At 42.8% G+C, this 22,406-nt stretch overlaps 1 protein-coding gene across 2 annotated transcripts; it reads left to right on the forward strand.

Annotated features, from left to right (window-relative positions):
• Positions 1-703: 703 nt before the first annotated feature.
• LRATD2 (LRAT domain containing 2) lies at positions 704-3,067 on the forward strand. Of its 2 annotated transcripts, none has more exons than XM_065751701.1 (2): positions 704-850; positions 1,229-3,067. In XM_065751701.1, the coding sequence occupies exon 2, from the start codon at positions 1,234-1,236 to the stop codon at positions 2,134-2,136; it is 903 nt and encodes a 300-aa protein (XP_065607773.1). In that variant the 5' UTR covers positions 704-850; positions 1,229-1,233; the 3' UTR covers positions 2,137-3,067. The 2 variants fall into 2 exon arrangements, with proteins under 2 accessions (XP_065607773.1, XP_065607774.1); XM_065751702.1 differs by lacking the exon at positions 704-850 and adding an exon at positions 1,043-1,112.
• The last annotated feature ends 19,339 nt before the right edge of the window (positions 3,068-22,406 follow it).

The raw sequence follows: 22,406 nt of genomic DNA on the forward strand, positions 1-22,406 counted from the left end.
CAGTCCCAATAATGCTGCTCCAGGGGGAAAGAATCGTCATCTTCTATACTGAAAAATAGAGCGATCTCTCGAAGTCGGAAAGAAAAGAAATTAATAAAACTAATTACACGCTCCACTCATGGAGGAACGCGAGGCACTAAGTCAGCCCAGGAGAGACGGGCTCGGTGGTTTCGCTGTGTTACAACTTCCCAGCTATTGTCGGCAGCCTCGAGAGGGGATCCCCCCCGTGGGTGCAACGGGACCACCCCACGGCCGCGCACGGGACTTCGCGTCTCTTCCTGGCGTTGTCCCGAGCAAACTCCGGCTCCAGGTTATCCCAACCCCTCTCCAAACCGGCGGGCTGGGCTGCTGCATGGCCGCGCTCCCTTAAAGGGACCGCGTGCGAGCACGCGTGTGAGTTGGTGTGTGAGCGCGTTGCACGCGCAGCCGTAAGCGCAGAGAGCCCGTCCGACCTCCGCCCGCGGATGTGCCTCGGCGGGGAGCAGAGCGCTTGGCATGTAGAGCGAGGAGAAAGAAAAAGGTGCTGGGAGGAGGAAAAAAGGAGGGGGGAAAAGACGGAAGGGAGGAAAAAAAAAAAAAAAAAAAAAAAAAAAAGAGCTGCCTCTTTAAATGCTGGGGGCTGAGCGCTCGCTGGGGCGTCCGCAGCCGGATCCAGCCTCCCTCCTCTCGGCCGTGCCTCCCCGGCTCCTTCTGCACAGCCCCGGGTGCCGGCAGCGCGGCTGCGGGCGCTGCTGCTGCGGGGAGCGCGGAGCGGGGCTGGGGGGGCCATGATCGCACCCGCCCCCGGGAGCCGCGCCGCCTCCGCCCGGGAGCCCTAAAGCCGCTCGGCGCCGCGCTGCCGTTCTCCGCGGTAAGTTTGCGGCCGCCCGGTGCCGGCGGAAGGGGGAGTTAGACCGGGGAGGCTCACCTCGGGGAGGGGTGGAACTCCGGACCTCCATTTCCACCCCCCTCTTTTAGCCGCTTCCTAACCGGTGGTTCGGTGCCGTTCTCCTCCTCGCTGCCGGCTAACAGGTGGCCGTGCTGCCTCACCTGCCTCTGGGCACTGGAGGAGGTCCGGCCGCCACCTTCATCCCTCCCCTCGAGTCCTCGCAGGGGCTGTGTTGCAGTGTAAGGTATATTTAAGGGGGGGGGGGGAGGGATCTAAATTCCCCGTTCTCTAAATTCCCCCCCTCCCCCTCTGCTTTCTCTCTGTCCCCTTGATGGCCCCGCTGCGTGTCTGTCGTTGCAGCGGGCATGGGGAACCAGGTGGAGAAGCTGACCCATCTGAACTACAAGGAAGTTCCCACGGCCGACCCAGCGGGCATGGACAGAGATGAAGGGCCCAGGATCGGGGTCTCCTACATCTTTTCCAATGACGACGACGAGCTGGAACAGCAGCAGGACTCGGGGCACGATCTTGGGGGTGAGCACCCTGCCCTGCAGCCCTATGATCCCCAGCTGCACGAGGTGGAGTGTTCTGTTTATTACCGGGATGAGTGCATCTACCAGAAGAGCTTTTCCGAGGAGGACGCGTTGCCAGAGGAGGGCGAGGAAGGAGGCAGGGGACACCTGAGCACCTACACCCCTGAGAACCTGCTGAACCGCTGCAAACCGGGCGACCTGGTGGAGTTTGTGTGCCAGGCCCAGTACCCACACTGGGTGGTCTACGTGGGGGATTTTCAGGTTGTGCACCTGCACAGGCTGGAGGTGGTGAACAGCTTCCTCACCGACGCCAGCCAGGGCAGGCGGGGCCGCATTGCCAACCAGCTGTACCGCTACAAACCCCTCAGCCCGGCCGCGGTGGTACGCAACGCCCTGGAGCAGGTGGGCTGCAAGGACAGGGATCTGAGCTGGAGAAACTCGGAGTGTTTTGCTGCCTGGTGCCGCTATGGCAAGCGGGAGTTTAAAATCGGCGGGGAGCTGCGCATCGGCAAGCAGCCCTACCGCCTGCAGATCCGGCTGGGCGACAAGCGCAGCCACACGTTGGAGTTTCAGAGCCTGGAGGATCTGATCATGGAGAAGAGGAGAAATGACCAGATCGGTAGGGCTGCCGTGATCCAGGAGCTCTCCAGCCACCTGCAGGCTGCTGAGGAGGAGGACGACGAGGAGGAGGAAGATCATCCCCACCATCCAGGTGCCCGGACTGCTGTGGAGTAGAAGCCATGCTGCTCGGGCTGGGTGATGGGGATTAAAACGGAAGGCTGCGAAATTGAGCTGTTATAAACCCTTTGGGCCGCTTCAGTGCAGCTTCATTCAGATCACATGTGAAAGGAAGGGGGAAAGCTGATTAAGTGTCTGTGCTTTAGTGCTTAACTCCTTCAGTGCTTGATGATAAAAAAAAAAAACACTGACTTATTGTAGAGGATAAAACTCAGGGCAACTCTACCCTTCTCTGCTCCCACTTCTTTCCCTTCCTCTGTACCAGCCTTTCCCTCTACCATCTGCCAGTAGGCCTGAACCTATGGGATGCTAAATGCCTTTGACATCTACTAATCAGCAGAAGTTAAGAGTACTTAATACTATTAAGGAGCCAACACAACTTCAGGACATGGCCATGTTTGTCTGAGTGTGTAATCAGTTGGTATCTGGAAAGTGTGAGATGTTGTCACCCCTTTTCTTCCCACTTCTCTTTAGTTGTGGCTCGGTTGGTCTTGAAATGAGCTGCTTGCTTGCTTGTGTGGTGCTAGGCTTCATGGATGGGCAGCCAGCTCCCCAGGAGATGCAAGGGAGAAATCAGTGCTGACTTCAGTGAAATGCTTTTGATGTGCCTGGTGCTTTCTTAATTAATAGAAATACCCAGGTGGGCTGGGGGGGCTCTGCCTTTTCTAGCAGCACGTGGTTCTGTTGGGGAGAGAGGAGTTATTATTGCTGACCAGTACCAGGGAGGAGTAAACTCACAATCCTGATTGTGGAGTCTGCGCATTAGTGTGTGCTCAGGCTGTAATAGGCAGACATTGAGCTCTGCTGGAGCTTGTTACAGGCTCCCTGGCTTCCCCTAAAGCAAACATCAGAGCTCCCAGTGACATCTGTGGTGAGCATAGAGGCTATGGAAGCAGGCTGCTCGTGTGTACCAGCACATCTCCAGTAAGCTACCCCTCAAGGTGGTCTCCTGGCTGGGAGCATAGCACAGGTCCTGCACAGCAGGGCTCCCTCCCTGTGATGGGAAGGAGTGCAGGATGGAAGGCGGGAGGGTTGGGGTGTTTGTTTTATTTCCCCCTTCCTTTACCACAAAGCAATTTCTTCTTCATTAGAGACTTTGTCTTTCCTTATTTTCTATTAATTTTTATGATGTGCAGCTGAGCTATAGCATTAGAAGAGAGGGCATGATTTGGGAGTTGTGTAGGTGCCCCATTAAGCAGGTTGGAGGGGTGCAGTGCTGCCTCCCTTGAATGTTCCCTGAATTTTGCTTTCAGCTGTTGGACTGTTCTCCCACGTGGGCACCATCAGATCATTGTCCTGAGATCGCAAGTGTGTGAGCAAACAGATCTGGATGCAGCTTATACAAAATTCCTTCCTGTTAAAAGCACAATAGTGAAAAAGGTGAATCTGAAGGTAAACTTGAGTTCAGTTAAATAGCAAGTTAATGTGCTGTAAACTTGAAACGTTGTTCCTACAGTCTTCCCTGTGGTTGTTTACAGTTATACCACAAATACCAAGTACTTCATGTCCTTTCTGCCCCTTGGGAGCAAAGGTTGTCGATTAAGAAGTTCTAACCAATCAAAAAACCAGTATCAACTACACAAAGCAACTTTGACAATGTGTCTCAAATAAATCTGAATTGTTTTCTTCCTGCACAACCTAGAGAGGAACAAAGCAGTGATAAACTCCAGCCTTGCTTCCAAAGGAAATGTGGCTTTTAAGGTTATGCAAATATACCGTGCAGTGTTTCCTTAATGACTGTGTTCTCATTTTAGGTTGTGAAATGCTCAAATCCAAAAGTGAATTTAACACCCAGCTCTGTTGGAATGCTATAGCTCAGGTGTCTGCACTGTTTTTCTTCAATATGCAGTTGAGTCATACTCATGTTGGTGTGGCTGTCAAGCAAGTGTGCAACCTTGCTTTGAAAGTATGGCAACGACTCCTATCTGACTGCAATAGGGTTCATGTGTGGAGGGCTGCGTACAGCTTTTGTACAATGACTAAATGCTGAAAGCTGAAATGATCACGGAAAAAGCCCAAAAGAGAATGGAGAGTCTGTGTTGTACTGACTGGTATGAGACAACTGAGGTTATCTACACCACAAGTATATGTCTGGCTGTTGTTTCTTTCATACTGACCCATGTGTACATAACAAATTTTATTTCTGTGTAATATATGTATGTAAAATAATATTTTTCTTACAGATATTTTTGAAAGTTAAAAAAGAATAATAATAATCCATCATAACCTTGCGTTTGAAAGTAAGTTGTTATGCACATTATTTTCCAGTCCTCTGAATGGGTTTATTTTTCATTAATGATCTAAAGTATATTCTAGGTCATAAAGTATAGAAACTGCCATAAATGTCAAATATTATGTATCTACAGGGTACTAAACAGTAAACTAGTTGTGAAAATATTTTTCCCTTGTGTCTGAAACATCAGAACTATGACACACAGCCATTTCTCTCCTTCTGAGATATCCTGCGTGGTCTGTCTTTGTTTTCTGTGTTGATTTTTTTTCCTTTTTTTCCCCTTTGTTCAATTAAATATATATATATATATATATATAATCTGTTTGAGATCAGAGAGCAAAGCTTCTTTGACCAACTGAAATCATGTCTTGTGCTGATCTTGGTGCTTCCTGTACTGGTCGTGCCTCTTGGGATCAATTCCTATGCAGGCATAAAGGGCCTTAACAAAGAATCCCTGAGCTTGCACAGCCTTCTAGGACGGAGAGCTGAGCAGAGGGCTTTGCTCACAGCAAAGCAGCCTGGCGTGCAGTCAGCTGTGATACAAAACCTGTCCGCTCTTCTGGCACCCACAGTTCAGATGTTCAGTGCTTAAAATGTAGATATTTGGAATACTTAACATTGTTTTGCAAGTTATGCTGGGGTTTTTTTTCTCCCTCCTTCCACTCTAATATTTGCAAAAGTGGGTTTCGTTGTTCCTGGTGTTTTTTAAGGGTGATTTTGTTGTTTTTTTTTCTATGTCCTAACAGGGATTTCTTACCCCAACAGGTAATGACTGTTGAATCTTTAACAGGTGTTTTTTTCCCTACCTGTTGATTAGGCAGTGTTATTCAATAGGTGCTGTAAACACCACTGCAAACACTTCTAAGCAGGCTGGTTTTTAAAGCCATGGACTCATAATGTGCAAACTAGAATTGCTGTAGGAGCACATCACAGCTGCTTAGCTTCTGGTTTTTGTTTTACTGTAATCATTTCCTTTCTGCAGACTACACTGGGATTTCTATGGTTTGATTATTTTTAATCAAAAAATCTCTTGGGGAAAACAGACTTTTTTTTGTGTGTATGTTTATAGTTCAAGATTTTTCTATTGCTCAGAAAAGAGGGGGAGAGAATAGATAAAAGTGCTGTTCTCTGAACTCATTATTTAAAGTAGAGAAATGAAGGTGTGATCCTTCTGCAGAGCTTCTGGTTCAGCAAAGGCCCAAGGACTATGCTGAATCTTGAAGTTGAGCCACTTGGAAAAATCCTCAAAACTCATAATGTGCTTGAAGTGTCTGTGTTTCTGTCTGAATAAGGCTGCAATCTTGATCTGAGGTCTCTGGTGGGAGTACGGGAGTACATTGCCTATTCACGGGGCAGGGCACAAGAAGCACTGTGGAAGCTCTTTCTCAAAGTGCTGTTCAAACAAAGCAGATGGAATCCAGCAGAAAGCTTGGCCTCAGTTTCCCCCTGAAAATCCAGAAGCAGCACTGACTCTGCAGTGGTGAGGCAGATGAGTTGCACAGCAGTTGCATGCTGATACAGTCGTGCTGCAGACTGCTTCCTGGTGTCTTTGTCTTGTCATGCTTGAACTTCCCCTTGAGTTTGTAACTTAAAGTTAATAATATTAGCTTTATAAGCTCTTTGGTTGTGCAAACACTAAAACATCTGTGTGAATTTACTTGTTTGAATGTCTGCACCGTTACTGATGGGAAGACTGCTGTGGGTGTCATTTCTGCACGTGGTAAGGGTGGCAAGACCAAGTCCCAGGGGACGAGCAGTCTTATTTCCCCAGAGTTTTGGTAGGTTTGATGCAAGTAATGCTACAGATATGGCTTTATAGTGAAGCCTACAATTATTCCTTGAGTAGTTTTAAAAACACGCGCTTACCTTCCATGATAGTGAACAAAGATATAAACAAGACATTTTCAAGTTTCCCTGATTCTATGTGAGTATGAAGTATTGATTATAGCTCTCTGTAGGCCAGCTGGACAACACAGTAGACAGTTGTAGGGTAAATGAGAGGGGGGGGGGGGGGGGGGGGACACAAAAGCTACTTCAAAAACTAGCTTTTACTTGGGAAAAGCATATCCTTCAGACCGAAGGACTATGGAAGTAAACTTTATTTTGTGTTAATACACTCTACGCATGATTCTTCTATTTTCCTTTAAATTCAATATTTCACTCCAAGTACCAAAAAGGTGTTCAGTGTAGAATATATTTCAGATTTTGACTGTAACAGCAGTTTTTTTCTTTCTTTCTCCCTTTGGGTCTCACCAAAGGGTATGTGAAGCTTGTTAAGTTGTTTGCCACCTGTGCTTTCCTGACAATTAACTCCGTCAACCATAATTCCAACAGCCATTTAGGAACAAATATTTCATTTGAAAGCAAATCTTATACAACTGATCAGAGTTGAGTAACTAAAAGTAGGAAATGCATTGTTTCCAACAGCAGTTTCTATTCGTAAGAGAGCTATTGTTGTTTATGTGTTGACTTGGCTACTCTGTAAAGTAATGTGCAGTGATGAGGCAAGGTTTATTGTATCATGGGCTTAGATTCTCCAGATCAGACTCTTCTTTTTAACTGTGGATAAGAAGAAATCAGAGTAGCTTCTTTATACATCAGTGGTTTAGGTGGTTCTTTTGCATTACTGTTGAATTAGCTTTCTTTCAATGCATACGTGAAATTCCTGATATTGTAATACTTCATGGAATCATCCACGGTAGCCACTGTAATCACAAAATATGATTTTTCTTAAACTCCATGAGCATTTTCTGTAAGCTGTCTTTTGTCGATGAATGTTTGTTAGTGCAAATATCTCTTCTTTTCCTGAGAAAGAAGTACAGATCATTGATTGTACCATTTCCTTCAAAATGAAGGGCATTGCATAGTAACTGAAAAAAAGAAATAAAAGATTTATAGTATCTTTTATAATCTTTCTTTCCTTTTTTTTTTTTCCTGAATGGTTTGTTTTTTCCATACCTTGTTTGAAAAATTGTGGTGATTTCTTTCATGATGGATGCATGAGGCACAAAACAATCAATGTCTTCACTGGCTTCACATGTCCGATCAAAATGTAACTCCTTGGTTGTGTTCATGCTCAAAAGATTAAAAAAAAAAAACACACACAAAAAAAACCTCTCTACATAAGGCCAGACTGTCAACTGATTAATAGGCAGTATAGGCAATAGCTGTATTAAATCTGAGGATCTGGAACATAATTTAATTTTAAAAGTGGAAAATGAAGTCAGAAGATCATATAGTATTAGTTGGCACCTAGGCTTGTTTTGTGTGCCAGCAACTGCAAAAGGAACAGATGCTGTGTTTGTAAGAGGGAGGAATGAGAGAACATCAGAACTCATAGGGAGTTTTTGGAAAATCTATACAACTACTTGGTTTGTGTGATGTCTTGTCTCATGGAAACTCCAGGCATGGGATGGGAATGATGTGCTGCCTGCTACTGAGTAGTCAGAGCATGTACAATGGTATATAATTTGTCAAAGCTGTCCACCATGTATACATCCATGACTACAAAATAGTGATACAGCAACTGAACCTTACTTCCCTGAGGTCCTGACTAAAAGTTGTTTAAATCTCATGCAAAAAAATCTCATGCAAAAGCACCAAGTCAACTCAAGCAAGAATAGTTTGAGTGAAACCTTCCTGAGGAAATTTAGCTTCAACGAGATGGTCCTTGGCTGAAAGTATTACTGGAGATCTAGGTCTTCTGGAGGCTGCAGCTGTCCTTGATATTCTCACAGGTATGACAGAGTGAAACAAACCTCTGTAACAAAGACAGCAGCTTCTAAGGCCACAGGTGGGATTTCACCGTAGCATTTAATTTCTAGCTAGTGTAGGCTTAGGTGGTTTTGAACAAGATGTGTGGGGCACCCAGCTGTGCTCTATGTGACAGCAAATGCCTGAATTTTCAGGTGTCTGATATTAGATCTGAAAAATAACATGAAGAACCAAAAATGTCAGTCAGGTTTCTGAATTGATATCCTGAAATCCCTGCTCAGCTGCCACCTAGTATTGGAGACTACTAAATCTGAGGCTTGATTTATTAATTTTTACTTTGTTTGCAGGACCTTAAAATTTTGGGTTCTCTGATTACATGAAGCAACAGAGCTCATGTCTTCTTTCACAGCCTGGGCCCAGGGACAGAGGGATACGGTATGTGGGCGCCTCACACCACAGTGGCTGGTCACAAAATGTACGTGACCTCAGATGCTGAGCAGGAACTTCTTAAAAATATCATTTGTACTGTCCTTTTATTTCAGAACTTCACACCTGATCTGGAAATAGGCTGATGTAAAATGCATTTAGGTGGACATGAATAGTGATGAGTTTTTTGCTCTCAGAGCTGGCTTCTCTGAGAAGTGGGGTTTTTGTAGTGAGGATCCCTCGTTAGTTTTCTCTTTGCTGTGCCCCAATCTGTCCCAGCAGGAGCACTCATGGAAGTCCTCATCTCACAAAAATGTGAAAGTGATTTAAATCCTACTCTATCTCCAGGCATGAGGAAATGAAATTGCAGTCTTGCCCCATCCTGAAACTATGCTCACATCTCTATGATGCTGTATAGAAAAGGACCGCCCACCACTATCACCTCATCAGATTTTCTTCATAGAGATAGCTGGTCTCATTTTAATTTGCAAGAGTGGCTACCATGTACTTTCTTCCCAAGAGCTTGGCACTGTGGCAGGAGGCAAATCCTGTTAGCTGAGATCAAGGTGTTCAAGTGCTAGAAGGGAGTGTTGAGAGGAAGCAGGTTTATAGAATAAGAGAAAAACTGTAATAGCACAAGAAACTTCTGGAGATTGTCAAGCATGAGCAGCTACAGCAGGTTGCTCATGGAACATCCAGTCAGATTCCATAGATGGAAAACTATGACCTCTGTGGGCAAATTTCCACCTCTCATAGACTTTTTTTAATTTATGTTTTACTTCTGTCAAAAACTCCTTGATCATCCATGCAAACCTCCTGCCACCTTTGCTTCTTGCATGGAGGAATGTACCACTGGGGAACTTGGAGAAAGTGATCTTTGATTATCAGCCAGCTCTCCTGAAACCCCTTCTGTCCAGGACTGTGTCCATGGGACCCTTCCAAGTCAGGCCTGGGACCAGGCGAGAGTTTTGCTCTTCTGAAGCCTAGATTGAAATCCTCCAACTTGCCATGTTCCATCTTGTGCATCCCTGCAGCTAAGGCTGCTCCTGACCTACTTACCCTCAACCAGTTCTTGTTTGCACATGTGCTCCAGAGGACATTTCTCCCTTCCTGGGTACCCCATCAGTCAGGAAGCTCTTGAGGTACTCCATAAACTTCTGCAATTTCTTTTGCCCTGCTGAATTGCCCTTCCAGCAATACTTGTCCTTGTGGCTAGGAACACCAGTGGAATCCTGGAGTGCATTACAAGGAACATGGCCAGCAAATCGAGGGAGGTTCTTCTCCCTCTCTACTCTGCCATGGTGAGGCCACATCTGGAATACTGTATTCCGTTCTGGGCTCTTCAGTTTAAAAAAGACAGGGGACATCTAGAAAGAGTTCAGCAGAGGGCCACAAAGATGATAAGGGGCCTGGAGCATCTCCTGTATGAGAAAACCTGGGGTTGTTCATCCTTGAGAAGAGAAGACTGGGAGAAGATCTTATCATTGTTTATAAATATCTAATGGGTAGGAGAAAAGTGGGTAGGGTCAGGCTCTTTTCAGCAGTGCCAAAATGGAACATAAGAAGTTCCATGCAAACAAGGAAAAACTTACTGTGAGGGCTACAGAGCACTGGAACAGTCTGCCCAGAGCAGTAGTAGAGTCAGCTTCTCTGGAGGTACTCAAAATCTGCCTGGATGTTTACCTTTGTAGCCTATTGTAGGAACCTTCTTGCCCTTACTGAAATCTGTTTTCCCTAAAGATCTGCCCGCTTGGTTCTGGGCTCAGCTGTGCTCTGTGATGGGGGGACATTGAGCCAGCTGGAACTGACTGCGTCCATCATAGGGCAGCCCTGGTCTCTGCTCACAGAAGCCCAGCAGCCCCCTGGACAACACTGGACCAGCAGGCATCCCATATACTCTCTCAGCCTGTGCTGTATGTGCTGTGAGATACTCCAGGAACATTTGCTCCAGTAGTACAGGTGACTATGCCCTGTAGCACATGGCCACCATTGCTGAGTATCTGTATGCTGTTCTCTGGCTCCTTTTGTGCCAACTGTTGCATTTTTTGGTCACACATTGCCAGCTATACACTAGGCAGTATATATATATATATATATATATATATATATATATATATATATATATATATATATATATATCAGTATCTATATATAGCAGTTATATAGGCATTTCCCCAGTAGTAGCTCAAAAGGGTGCTTGACTGCTCTGATCAGGAAGGCAAATGTAAACAGAGTACTCAAAGCACCCTTTGAACATGAAAAGCCAGCAGAGCTCATTAGAACTACATGGAAGCTTGCTAGAAATCTGTGTTGAGCAGTCAATAAGAGTCATTCGTCTCACTGAGTCATTATGTTACCAAAGGCTGTGGTCAGTCCCTGTGTTGGAACCTGAATTGTTCTTTGTGTCAAGATTATCAATGGAAATTAAGTGGGTCTGTTAAGAACCGAGTTCAGAGAGCCATATAATTGTTTGAGTTGGAAGGGACCCTTAAATTTCACCTAGTCTAGCTCTCTTGCAATGAACAGGGACAACTAACAGCTCAATCTGGTTACTCAAAGCCCCATCCAGCCCAGTCTTGACTGTCTCTAGGGATCGATCAAGTTAGCTCAAGATTATATAGAAGTCTGGGATCTAGTATTTCATTGCTCCTGGGTTTCTTCCATCTTGTCCCATTCAGAACAAGCCTTCTGGGCCAAACTCTGCTCTTTCTGTATAGTAGGTCTCAAGGTGTTTACTTAGTATTAATCAGTTCAGTCACCAGAGGGCAGAGGAAATGAAATGAGGATGTTTTGGACCATGAAATAGATGAGTCACACCCCTGGAAAAGGTTTAATTGAGCAAAACAAGTACACAAGTGTTCCTGGCTCACCACAGTTATTGGACAGAGGAAGATCAGACTTCAAAGAGAAAGATCAAGACAGAAAAAAAAGTGTTGTGCTTATGTAAATAATATTTGTGGAGAATACACCTTCACATACAGCTCACACAGATAGCTCACATAGAAGCCAGCTGGCACCACTTTCCTTTGTAATGCTTCCTACCCTCAGCACTGAGTATACAGCAGGGAGCATATTCATGAGACCCAAAGGTGTTCCTGTGTCTCTATAGCATCTGCCTGAGTTAATTTTTCAAGCAGCAAAAGTGCCTACAAGTACTGGGTTTGCATGCATGCCTTCATGAGATTGTTTGAAGGAGTTGGACCAGATCTTCCATACTCAGGAAGCCTAGGGTTCAGCCACATTAAACATCAGGGAAGCAGGCTTTTGTTGATATTATCAAAATTATTACAAACTACAGATACAGTTAAAAGACTTAGCCAACTATTAACAAAGTAGTTTCTGTTTATCTCTAATAATAAATAGTCTGTTCTTTGAATGGTTCTGCATTTGCCCACTTCCAATAGGACATAGGTTTGTGTTCATAACCCCTGTATGTCCAGATGCATCTCAGATCCCCAAGTCTAATGAGTTCCCATCACATGAATTAATTATACTATGAAGCACAGGAAAGAAAGCCATTAAATCTTAGATTAAGTTATTAAATTAAAATATTACTGCAGAAATCCAATAGCAGCTTGCACCCTGTGGGAAGTCACTCTGCAGGGAAAAAATACCATTTGCAGGTGAGATGGCACTCAGAGCACCTTACCATATTCATAGGGAGGAGGTGCTGACCCCTGCAGTGAAACTGCAGTTATAATGAGCCTCTTATCCAGGAAACAAAGCTGTTATCCCAATGCATTTGTGATGGAAGCTGAGGTACTGTATAAGATGCTAGCAGGATATAAATAATGAGGTGGTACATGGCTGTGTGTTGGAACTGAGCCACTAGAGCATGATAATGGCAAAGGCACAAGCTTAACTTACGTTGTGCAGTTCCTCTGGGGAAGGTGGTGGGAGGATAATGCCACAGGGAAAGCTGATTCCTCAACTTGTAGTGAGTAACATAACTCCATAACCCTGCTTGTCTTTGTTCAGAAACAGAACAAGCAGAGTTGAATTACTGCAGAGGTCTAACCTTAGGTGCAAGGCTAGATTCCAGCTGAATGTGCTCCCAAAGTCTAAACATACAAAGGGCATTTCTGGCTTCATATAACCCATGCTGAGAAAGGGAAGAAGCTGCTGAATGCATGGGCCTAGATTCATCAAAGAGTTTAAGCATTGTCCCACTGACAAGGGATTTGTACTTACGCATGACTGCTCTGGTAGCCTATTAAAGTATATGTTATTTGACATTTTATGGTGGTCTTCTGCACAATGCAAGGCATAGCTGACATCTGTAATTAAAACATTTTAATATAACACAGATCATACGAGTCTCACGGTACAGCCTAATAAACATACAAGATGGGTTTTAAAGGGAGCAACATGATTTTGTAACCACCAAAGCCAACAATTTTCTAGAAGATTCTGCTCTGTCCTCTCTGCCGTGAAACTTAAGGCAAGAATTCCTAATGGAACATCAGTCAGTTTATTTAGCATTGTACAGCAGTGTGTTTTGTTACAAGTTTGCCTAAATAACATTCAGTGAGATAAAAGAGTTGCAAAGAAAAAGGGCACAATTCTGAACTCCCTGTTTTTGTAACTCTATGCATCCTGATTTAGAGATGCTGAGATGCCCTGTTGCTGTGCTTAAATGAAAAAGAATTAAGTAAACTTCATTGCTAACAAAGGAAAATATTCACTAATAATCACATTTTATTATTCTATTACCTTTCCTGGTCCTTCACAGGCTACATCAAAAGCCCAGTGAAATCTGACAATTGATGGGGGGTTCATTGTGTGTAGTTTATCATTGGTGAACTATAGCAAAGAAGTTAGGTGTCTTGTTTGAAGTCCAATGGCAGAGAATGACTCATAACCACTCCTAGCTGTATGACATGACATTCACCCCTGAACAGACTGGGTTCATGAGAACCCCGAGCTTCTTGCTAAGTTTCTCTTAGGTTCTTTGAAGTCTCTGATGAGGTTGTCAGCTCCACCCTGACCACAAAAATATGGAACAACCCTTTGTAACCTGTGTGAAAAAATAAATATCCCTTGCACTCTTTTTTATACACTATAGTTCTCTGTAATGAGTGTAATACATGTAACGCTTCAGTTGTCCCATAATGTGCCATAATGAGAAATGAAGAGCTGGGGCAGCTCTGGTCATCGGTGGCCCCAACATCCTGACTTGGATCTTTTTAGGAATCCACTTAGAAAGCAAAATTATTGCTTTACCTCCCATCCAAAGGGCTCCCAGGCACTGAGGAATTAAAATAAACCCTCTGTTCTTCTTTCTGTTTTGGCTTTTTCTAGATTCAGAGCTAATTGCTCTGACCAGCATTTTCCCTCAGGGAGTCATTATTAGGTCCCCTGTAGCCTTCTTTTTCAGTCCTCTCATCTCCCCTGAGCTTATGGTTTCTGCAGTGCAGAGCTCTGCAGGTTTTCCTGTTACCTCTGCTTGTTCCACCTGCTCTCAGGGTTAAGCCACAGCTCAAGTAGCTCTGTCGGAGCTATTGGAACAACAGCATTGTTGCTTGAATAAAAGCATAATGAAAAATGGTCCTTCAAAGATCAAATACATAATCAGAATGCCTTACTCTGTGTGCTTTTACCAGGTTTATCAGGATACCATGAATACTTCCTCAACCATTTCCTGGTGTTCCTTCCTTCGCTCATATGGGACTTGAATAGTCAGCACACAATCACTCTCCTGAGTTAAGCTAGTGTTGCTATAATGCTCCTAGTCTTTTCCCTAGAATCTTCCTGTAACATGTGAGATCAAGACAGGATATTTTTTCAATAACAGAAGTTTCTAAAGTCTAAGAAACTGTAATTTCTTCAGTGAATGCAATTCACTGAATTCACTTCAGTGAATGCAAGTTCTTATCTGACCCATTTATCCAGGTATACAATTGTTAACAAAACCTGCAGGAGATACATAAATGCATAACATTGATGTGCAGCCTGTGTATGCTTCAGATGCCCACAGCATCTGTCCTTCTGCCAACTGAATGACCTTGAATAATCCATGACACAGCAACTGTCACAGGTGCTCTCCCATGATGAATATTTTTAGCTGATTTTTTAAAGGCATGAAGCTCAGCATCTCTATTGGAATAGGTGCTGTTGTTTGTGTGCTCCACCTGGGATTTCAGCTCTGTTTCCAGGAGATGGCTAGGTGAGGAATAACCACACAGCATGAACACCCTATCTCAGTGCTGAACAGAGCACTCATCCTCATAGTCAGGTTGCAGGTTCCTCAGCACAGATACCATTCCTTGGGTGCTGGGATCAGTGCCAGCATGCTGGTCCTACACACCTTCCTGTGTGAAACTAGATGTGTAGGAGATACTTCTTCATATTCCTGGAATTTATCATAGTTGTCGTGACCGTGGAGAACAATTTAAGAGAGACTCTTTTCTCATAAGAAATTGTCACTGAGATTATAAATAGCAGAAATGTGTCAAGGAGAAAAAAAAACAACACACAGATGATAACATTGCAAAGCAGCTGTGTCTCCTGCGTCAAGACCTTCAAAGCACAAGATGTTCTGCTTTCTTGACCATTTAGACTGCTTTGTTCCAAAGATGGTAATCAATTGGAAGTTTTCTACAAGCTTTTGATGGCCTATTAAATAGTGTTGTTCTTGTCTTTTAACAGCTGACATCTCAAAATATTAAACTTGTCAACACTTTGGCCTAGTAACATGCAAGTTTACATCACACAAAAAATTTTTCATTTTCTATCACTAATGAAGCCAACTGAACTTGGTAGTTTTGATGGCAAGAGAGCCATTTGCAAGAGGCAAGCAAATGATATACTTTCTTTGACAATATTTACAATTATGATCTAAGAAAAAATGCAGACTTCTCTCAGAATTAGTCCAATAACCCAAATCTCTGTAGACTTCAACAAAAACACTGCCTGTTTTTCTAGACCTCAACTTCCTACACAAATAAAATCCATTGCTCACACATGATGACTCTTTACTCAGGCATTGCTTCTGAAAAGGTGTTGCTTAGGATCATACCTATTCATAAAATCTTAAACAAATGGCAAAAAAAGCAAAAGCAATGGCAGGGGAAACTAGAGTTTGACAACAAGATTCATAAATTAAGCTTGCCAAGGCTGGCTTTTTCTCTCCCCCAAAATAATGAGATCAGAGACCTTCATATTCTCTTCTGAATCTGGGATTTATGAATACAAATGGCCTTTGCGTCTTCTAGGTGATTTCTGTTTCCTCAACAGCACTCTGCTTCCCCCAGAACAATATGGAACAATTCTAGCTTGTCTGCTAATTAAGTGTAAAGTTGTCTGAATTTCTTTATTAATACAAATTTTAATGTGCACGTTGAATGGAATACATTATGTTTCCTACTTGCTTCTGAGCTTACCAGAAAGATTTTGCTATATTTGTATCATAATCTATTTCCCTCCTCTACAGATGTGAAGGAAAGACCCGTCCTATTGCTGACACAGAGCATCAGTTTGTCAAGCATTTTGTGCATCCCGTGGGATTAGTGGAGCTATGAAATTGTATCATTATCGTTGCTTGCTGCTGCAGTACTGAACCACAAGGCAGGGCCTGAGAGAATATGCATGCATGTTTGTGCAATGACATTTTTAAGCTACAGTTTGCCTTTTCATTTCTTTATATCCTGCATACTAATCCAGCCCCAAAGTATTCCAGGCTGGTGCCCAGAACCAGAATTTCCTTCTGTTTTATACAAGCTATTTAAGCTATTTCACCACAGCTTGTTATTTACAGATAGGTGAACTGTTGCTTTTTGCTTAGACACATTCACAACTTCTGAAGGGAGAAGCAGACTTGCAGACTGCTGTGAAGAGATTTGGATTTCAACCTTTGTCTCCACGGCGTGCCTTTGAAAAACAGAGCTATTGTGGACACAGGATTTGGCTCTGCAAGCACTAAAATGCACACATAAAGTGCAATAGCAGCATAAAAGTTACAGTTTTGCAATATCTGGGCCTTATTTAACAATGTGAGCTGGCGTGGAAGCACTTTATTTTAGGCAGATTTGTTTTCCACTTTGCTATAGAAAAACAAACGTCAGAGCTAAATAAGAACCAACGTGATGGGAAAGTCATACACCCATCAGAGAGAGAAGTGTGCTTGAAAGATTGACATATTGCAGATGTTACTATTCCCTTGGAAGTCTCTATGTTAGAAAAAAAAAAAAAAAAAAGGAAAAAAAAACAAAACAAAACAGAAACAAAATGCTTCTAAACAAAAGGACTATAAATGAACAGATACACAGTAAGAGCTGGCCTCAGCATTTCCTGTTGTTCCAGCTATGGCACGCCAGACTATTGTGCTCCTGTTGGTCCCTAAGGGCTGTGCCAGAGCCAACACTGCCACTTGCAGCTTCCTGACAGGGTGTGGCTGTGCTTTTGGACGTGGCCCTAAGCAAACAACAGTGGCAAACCTTTCCAGCCAGCAAGGGAAGTCACTGTGATGCAGCAAGCCATGCTTCCAGCAAAGCCTGGCCAGGAGGGATTAACTCTTCCAAAAGCAAAGGATTCTCTTCTCTGCTGTTGAGATCCGAGCACGGGGCTCGTTTACCCAATCTTCATGCCCCCCTTCCTCTTCCAGTGGCTTGGTAACCAGAAAAGCCAGGAGTTCAATGTGCTGACGTCATGCCGTTGTGGAGAGTGTGGGAGGTTCCAATTCTCTGTGTACTTTTCCAGAAGCATGAAGGTTAAAGCAATGTTAACATTTAAAGTGTAAAGAAGCAGAGTGAGGAAGCACCATCCCAGCAGCCTGGCAGCTCTCTGCATGTCCTGTAAACTACTTGCAGGCTGAAGCTGCAGCAACCCAGGGTGTTATTTTTAAATCTGAAAATAGGCTGACTACGCTGTATTACAAAATGTTATTTTAGAGAGAATTTCTTGAATTTATACAAAACTTGTGGTTCTCATTATCAGGTTGGATATGAGGAAAAATTTCTTCTCAGAAAGAGTGGTTGGGCACTGGCACAGGCTGCCCGAGAAGGTGATGGAATCATCATCCCTGGAGGTGTTCAGGAGATGTAGCACTAAGGGACGTGGTTCAGTGGGCATGATGGTGGTGGGTTGAGGTTGGACTAGATGATCTTAGTGATCTTTTCCAGCTTTGATGATGCTATGATTCTGTGATTAAACTATAATATGTAGCTCCGAAATAGAGCTCTTGAATGATAAAAAGGAGTATTGATATTAAACAAAACAAAACAAACAGTGTTCTGAATTTGTATATAGTTTTGTCCATATTTTTTGAGAAGGAAAATTACTGTCCTTTCCCTGTCACTCTTAGGGCCACTATCATGGGATTTTGCAGTTAGGTTTCTGTGCTTTGATAAAGGAGACAGCCTACAAATGGATTTAAATATCTTATCTATTACAGATTTTAAAGTGCTATGTTAACAGAAATGTTTTTCAAATTTGAGGAAAGAATGATGGAATTCAATTGCAAGAATTTAAATTGCATACATTGGTCTTTGTTCTTTTGGCTGCAAACACTACATCCTACTGAGGCACATGCAAGGAAACTAAGAGAGAATCAGTCACTTTCCATGGCATCTAGAAGCAGAATGAATAAAGTTTGCAATGTGGACATTGATCTCAAGCAGCTGGTTTTGCATTAAGACAAATTTTCAGAAGTCTGATATCCTTTTAGACTCTGTGATGACTACCACAAGCTGCAAGATAGCAAACACAGCATTTCTCAAATAGTGCTGAGTGGGAATTCCACTTAAGCAACAAGTATAGCTCAACATTTCTGATGGAAAACAAATATACAGCTAGGCAAACATGTGTGGCACGTTCTAGTTAAGGCCAAATAGAAGCTACCTCTAAAAGGAAAGAGTTCTTGGAAGATGCAATTCTTTTTTGATAGCAGCACTCACTATTTCATCTCCACGTGTCAAGGGTTCTGCAGTGACATAAACTAACTCCAGTGAAATCATGAAGTTGAGATTTTCTTCCTTTCAGTTTCAAATGCATAACGAGTATCTGCAAATTGGAAAGCAGAATTTGGAGCAAATATGTGGCAGCACTGTACACAGAAATAAGTTTTGGTCTGGGGAAATGTCATGCTTATTCTCCACAGCAGGAAAGTGGATGCATGGAAGCGTCACCACTGACAATGTGAGAAACATTTTGCCATTTACACATATAAATCACTTATGTGTTGAGATTAAGAAGCAATTCCAATGTTCAGATTTGGGAGAAATTGGTGGTCTCAGTTGAGCATTAACAGTTACTAAATTCAACACAATTTATCTGGCTAAAACTCAAGAGAATTGAAACACTTATCAATGTATACTTTCAGAACCATAGCAGCTTCTGGAACGACAAGCTGAGTGCTATGAATAAAGAGCAGAGAGGGAAGCACTTTCTTCAGTCTCTTGCAATGGACTCCTGTGGCTGTAGGGAAATATTCTACCCAGCTCCCAAGATCTGGCCAATGGGACAACTGAAAACCCTTGCTTTCACGTGTCAGTCACTAAGTGCACTTACACTTTTACTGTTCTTTTAAGGATGATTACTGCTGCAATAGCTTTATCGACAGGTTTATTGCTATTGGTTTAGGCAATGTTTTATCATTTCAGTATGCCTATGTTAAATAATAACATCTGTTGACAGAACTGGGAAAAGGTTCTTCACTATTGAAAAAGCTAACATCTTAGATGTGATCTTTAAATTAAGAGAAGATAATGTTAACAATAGTTGAAGTAGAAAGAACACTTAGAAGGCATTTTGTTGACCTGCCTTTAAAATGCTGCCTGTGAACCTGGGGTTTGTCAAAGTGGAAAAAACAAGCTGGAGTGGCTGTGGTTGAAAAGGAAGGTGGTGTGGATTCACTTATTTGACTTAGATTTGTGTTGAGCCACAACCATGAGAACTATTTTAGTGGAAACATCACAAAGTGTTCTGCATGGACCTTAAACTTTTGCCCCCGAGATTAAAGGCAGAAAATCTTGAATGACAAGTTTTAAACTGATCTGGAATATTGTTCACTCCAGTAAACAAAGATCATATAAAGCATATTGTTTTACACTTCAGAAAGGCTGCCTGTATTTTTATTTATTCATTACTTCCTATTAAAAAAGATTGTTGGCTTCCAGAGTAATATCTGTACTCATACACTGGAGCTCTATGTACATTAGAAAATGTAAAACTGAAAGTGATTGGACACTGATTGGTACTAGAGGTGAAAGTACACAGTTCACTTTCATTGCTCACAGTGGAACAAAGCAAACAATCAGGAATAAAAGCCAAGTTAATTAAATTCCAAATAATTTTCAGTTTAATAAGTTACAGTGGTATTTCCTAGCACAAGCTAGGAAATTTGCGACTAAAAATAGCATTTCTTCAGTCACTCTGGGTTTTTCTCTGTACTTAGTAAAGAGGAGAGAGCACACCCAGAGGGCATTTCAGCTCTTAGGAGAACTGAATTATAGTCTTGTATGTACTCAATCTCTTTTTTTCTCTCTGTAAAAGTACGTATATACATGCAGACACACAGGAATACACACACAAGTAAAGATTTCTGTGTGTATACACAAATATGTCTGTGTGCATAGGACATACACATGTGTATGTGCTCATGCGTTCATAGCCCCAGCAAGTTGCACTCTTAAGTCAGACTCTTTGCCACTTAGATGTGATAAATGCAGGCAGTGAAGTTTGGCAGAACTAATTGGAATTCTGCTCTTTCACTGTTTTTACAGTTATGTTGGAAAAAGGAGTCTCTTCTGTCTTACTTACACTGGTTTACATCATCTCAGAGTAATGCTTTGAGAATAAAGCGTAACAGAAAAAAAGATCTCATGGATTTAAATAGAAGCTGGTGCTCAAAGAGCTGATGCATGTTTTAGCACTCAGAATGTCATACCTGAAACAAGAAGTCACATCTTCAGCTCATGTGAACAAGCACAGCTCTCAAGACTTCAGCCCTACCCAGATTGAGCCCCCCTTTACCAGCATATGGATCTCTGTGCATGTTTCCTTGGGACCACCTTGCATGGAGTCGTCCTCTGCAAAGCCCCTAGATCAGACAGATTTCTCTCTCAAGGCAGTGCCAGGCACATCAGCCCTCCCTGGCCCAGAGGTGGTTGGCTGACTTTCAGCTCTGCTCTGAGTGCACCAGGGAGTGAAACTCTACTGTTACCAATGCAAAATGCATGAACCTCACTGAGATAAGTGCCCTCTGTTCAGTGCTCAGGAAAGGAGGCTTGGTCTCCCACATGCAGAATGGTATTTTGGCTCTTCTTTAGAGGTCACTGTAGGAATGATGCTGGCATGTAAGTGTAAATCTCACTGAATGCTGGTCACAGATGAGTTTGGGCAGGAGCTACAGAATCTTTCAGTGTGGTAAACATGAAAGATTTTACCTTGTAGTTAAGTTACAATTATCTTAGTGTGACTGTTATCACTAAGTTCCGTCATCTTTGAAGATTACAAAATAAAACTAAACAGGTAAACTTTGTGTCTGCAGAAATACGAAGCGCATCAGTAATGCTAGGCTTATCTTACTGACAAAGCTGATTCAGTTACCTAAAGCGGGTCACGGGTTTTATGGAAATTCCTGGTGGTGGCTGAGATTCTTAAGTGAAAGCACTATAGCTGTGCAACATTTCATCCCAGTAAAATTGGTTACTATTACATCAGTGTGATTGCTCTCTTCCCTTCGTGTTCTAATCATAGGTCCAAAACAGGCTGGCTGAAAGAGAGCACCAGGTTTTAGGTGACTCACACACTCCTGAAGTGTCAACTCCACATCTTCAGCACACTCCCTGGTTACCATGTGGCAGCCAGAGATATGTGAGCAGCTCTGACTGCGTTTGCTGTCACTGAGCAATTGTAACACAGAGGGAGAGCACAAGAAAGCCATAGCTGCACAGGCCAAGCAGCATCCTTGTCCTTTCGTACAGTTGTGATTTTGGGTCTCAGAGACCCATTGAGAGGGTCACCTATAGATTGAATTGTGTGAAGATTTCGTTATTTCTAGCAGTCATAGCTACAGCTCTCCTCATCCTTTTAAAGCACTGTGACAGAGGAAGGCAGCTCTAAGTTACTTGATGAGTATACGTTCACTTTGTTTTACTGCAAGGTTTGTCTGTGCCTGCTACGGAAACCTACAGACACCATGACAATTTACCTTGTAGTGTCTATGCAGAGATTTACATTCTAGCAGATGCTTGAAGAGCCATCACTACTATTACCACTGAGTGGTGCTGGTTACTTCCAGTGACCATAAATAAAATGTGTCTCTTGTCATGGGAAAAAAATAGACACTATATATTTCTCCTACTTGTATGCTGTCCAGTATGTCATTCTCCTCAGTATGAACTTTCAACTCGGGTTGTCTTATCATTCCAAAGCTTTAATGTCTGAGAAAAAAAATATTTAGCTAGATAACAATGCATTTTAGGTACAAAGGTGACCTATAGCTACAAAACAAACACTGAGATAATGGACAGGACTGTGTTCTTCTTTCTAACTTCTCTGAAATTAGTGGGAGATGGGAAAAAAAAAAAAAAAACAAAAAAAACCCAAAAACCAGCCCAAACAGACTGCATGATAAAAGCTCTAAGAAGTAAAGGTTTACTGAGCATATCTAAGCTGAGATGACTTGATGAATACATCATGAGCTGGCAGCCTAAGTGGCTTATCTCTGTGTCACTAGTGAGTTACTTCTCTGTTAACTCCCTCACTCTGTAAAGCTAAGTTTATACATTTTCTTCTGTCTTTATTAATGTTTTAAACTCATTCCTGGAGTAGTTCATTTTTTCCTGACTTGATGTATTTTCCCTCTGTTGATACTAGTTTATTTCTGTAGCACATTAACATCTTCAAAATGCTGAAGTTTTTTTCTTCAATCTCAGCTTTGCCTGGTAGATCA

Source organism: Cyrtonyx montezumae, unplaced genomic scaffold (assembly GCF_038088225.1).
Source record: "Cyrtonyx montezumae isolate F1298 unplaced genomic scaffold, pur_monq_1.0 scaffold_8, whole genome shotgun sequence".
NCBI classification, from domain to species: Eukaryota; Metazoa; Chordata; class Aves; order Galliformes; family Odontophoridae; genus Cyrtonyx; species Cyrtonyx montezumae.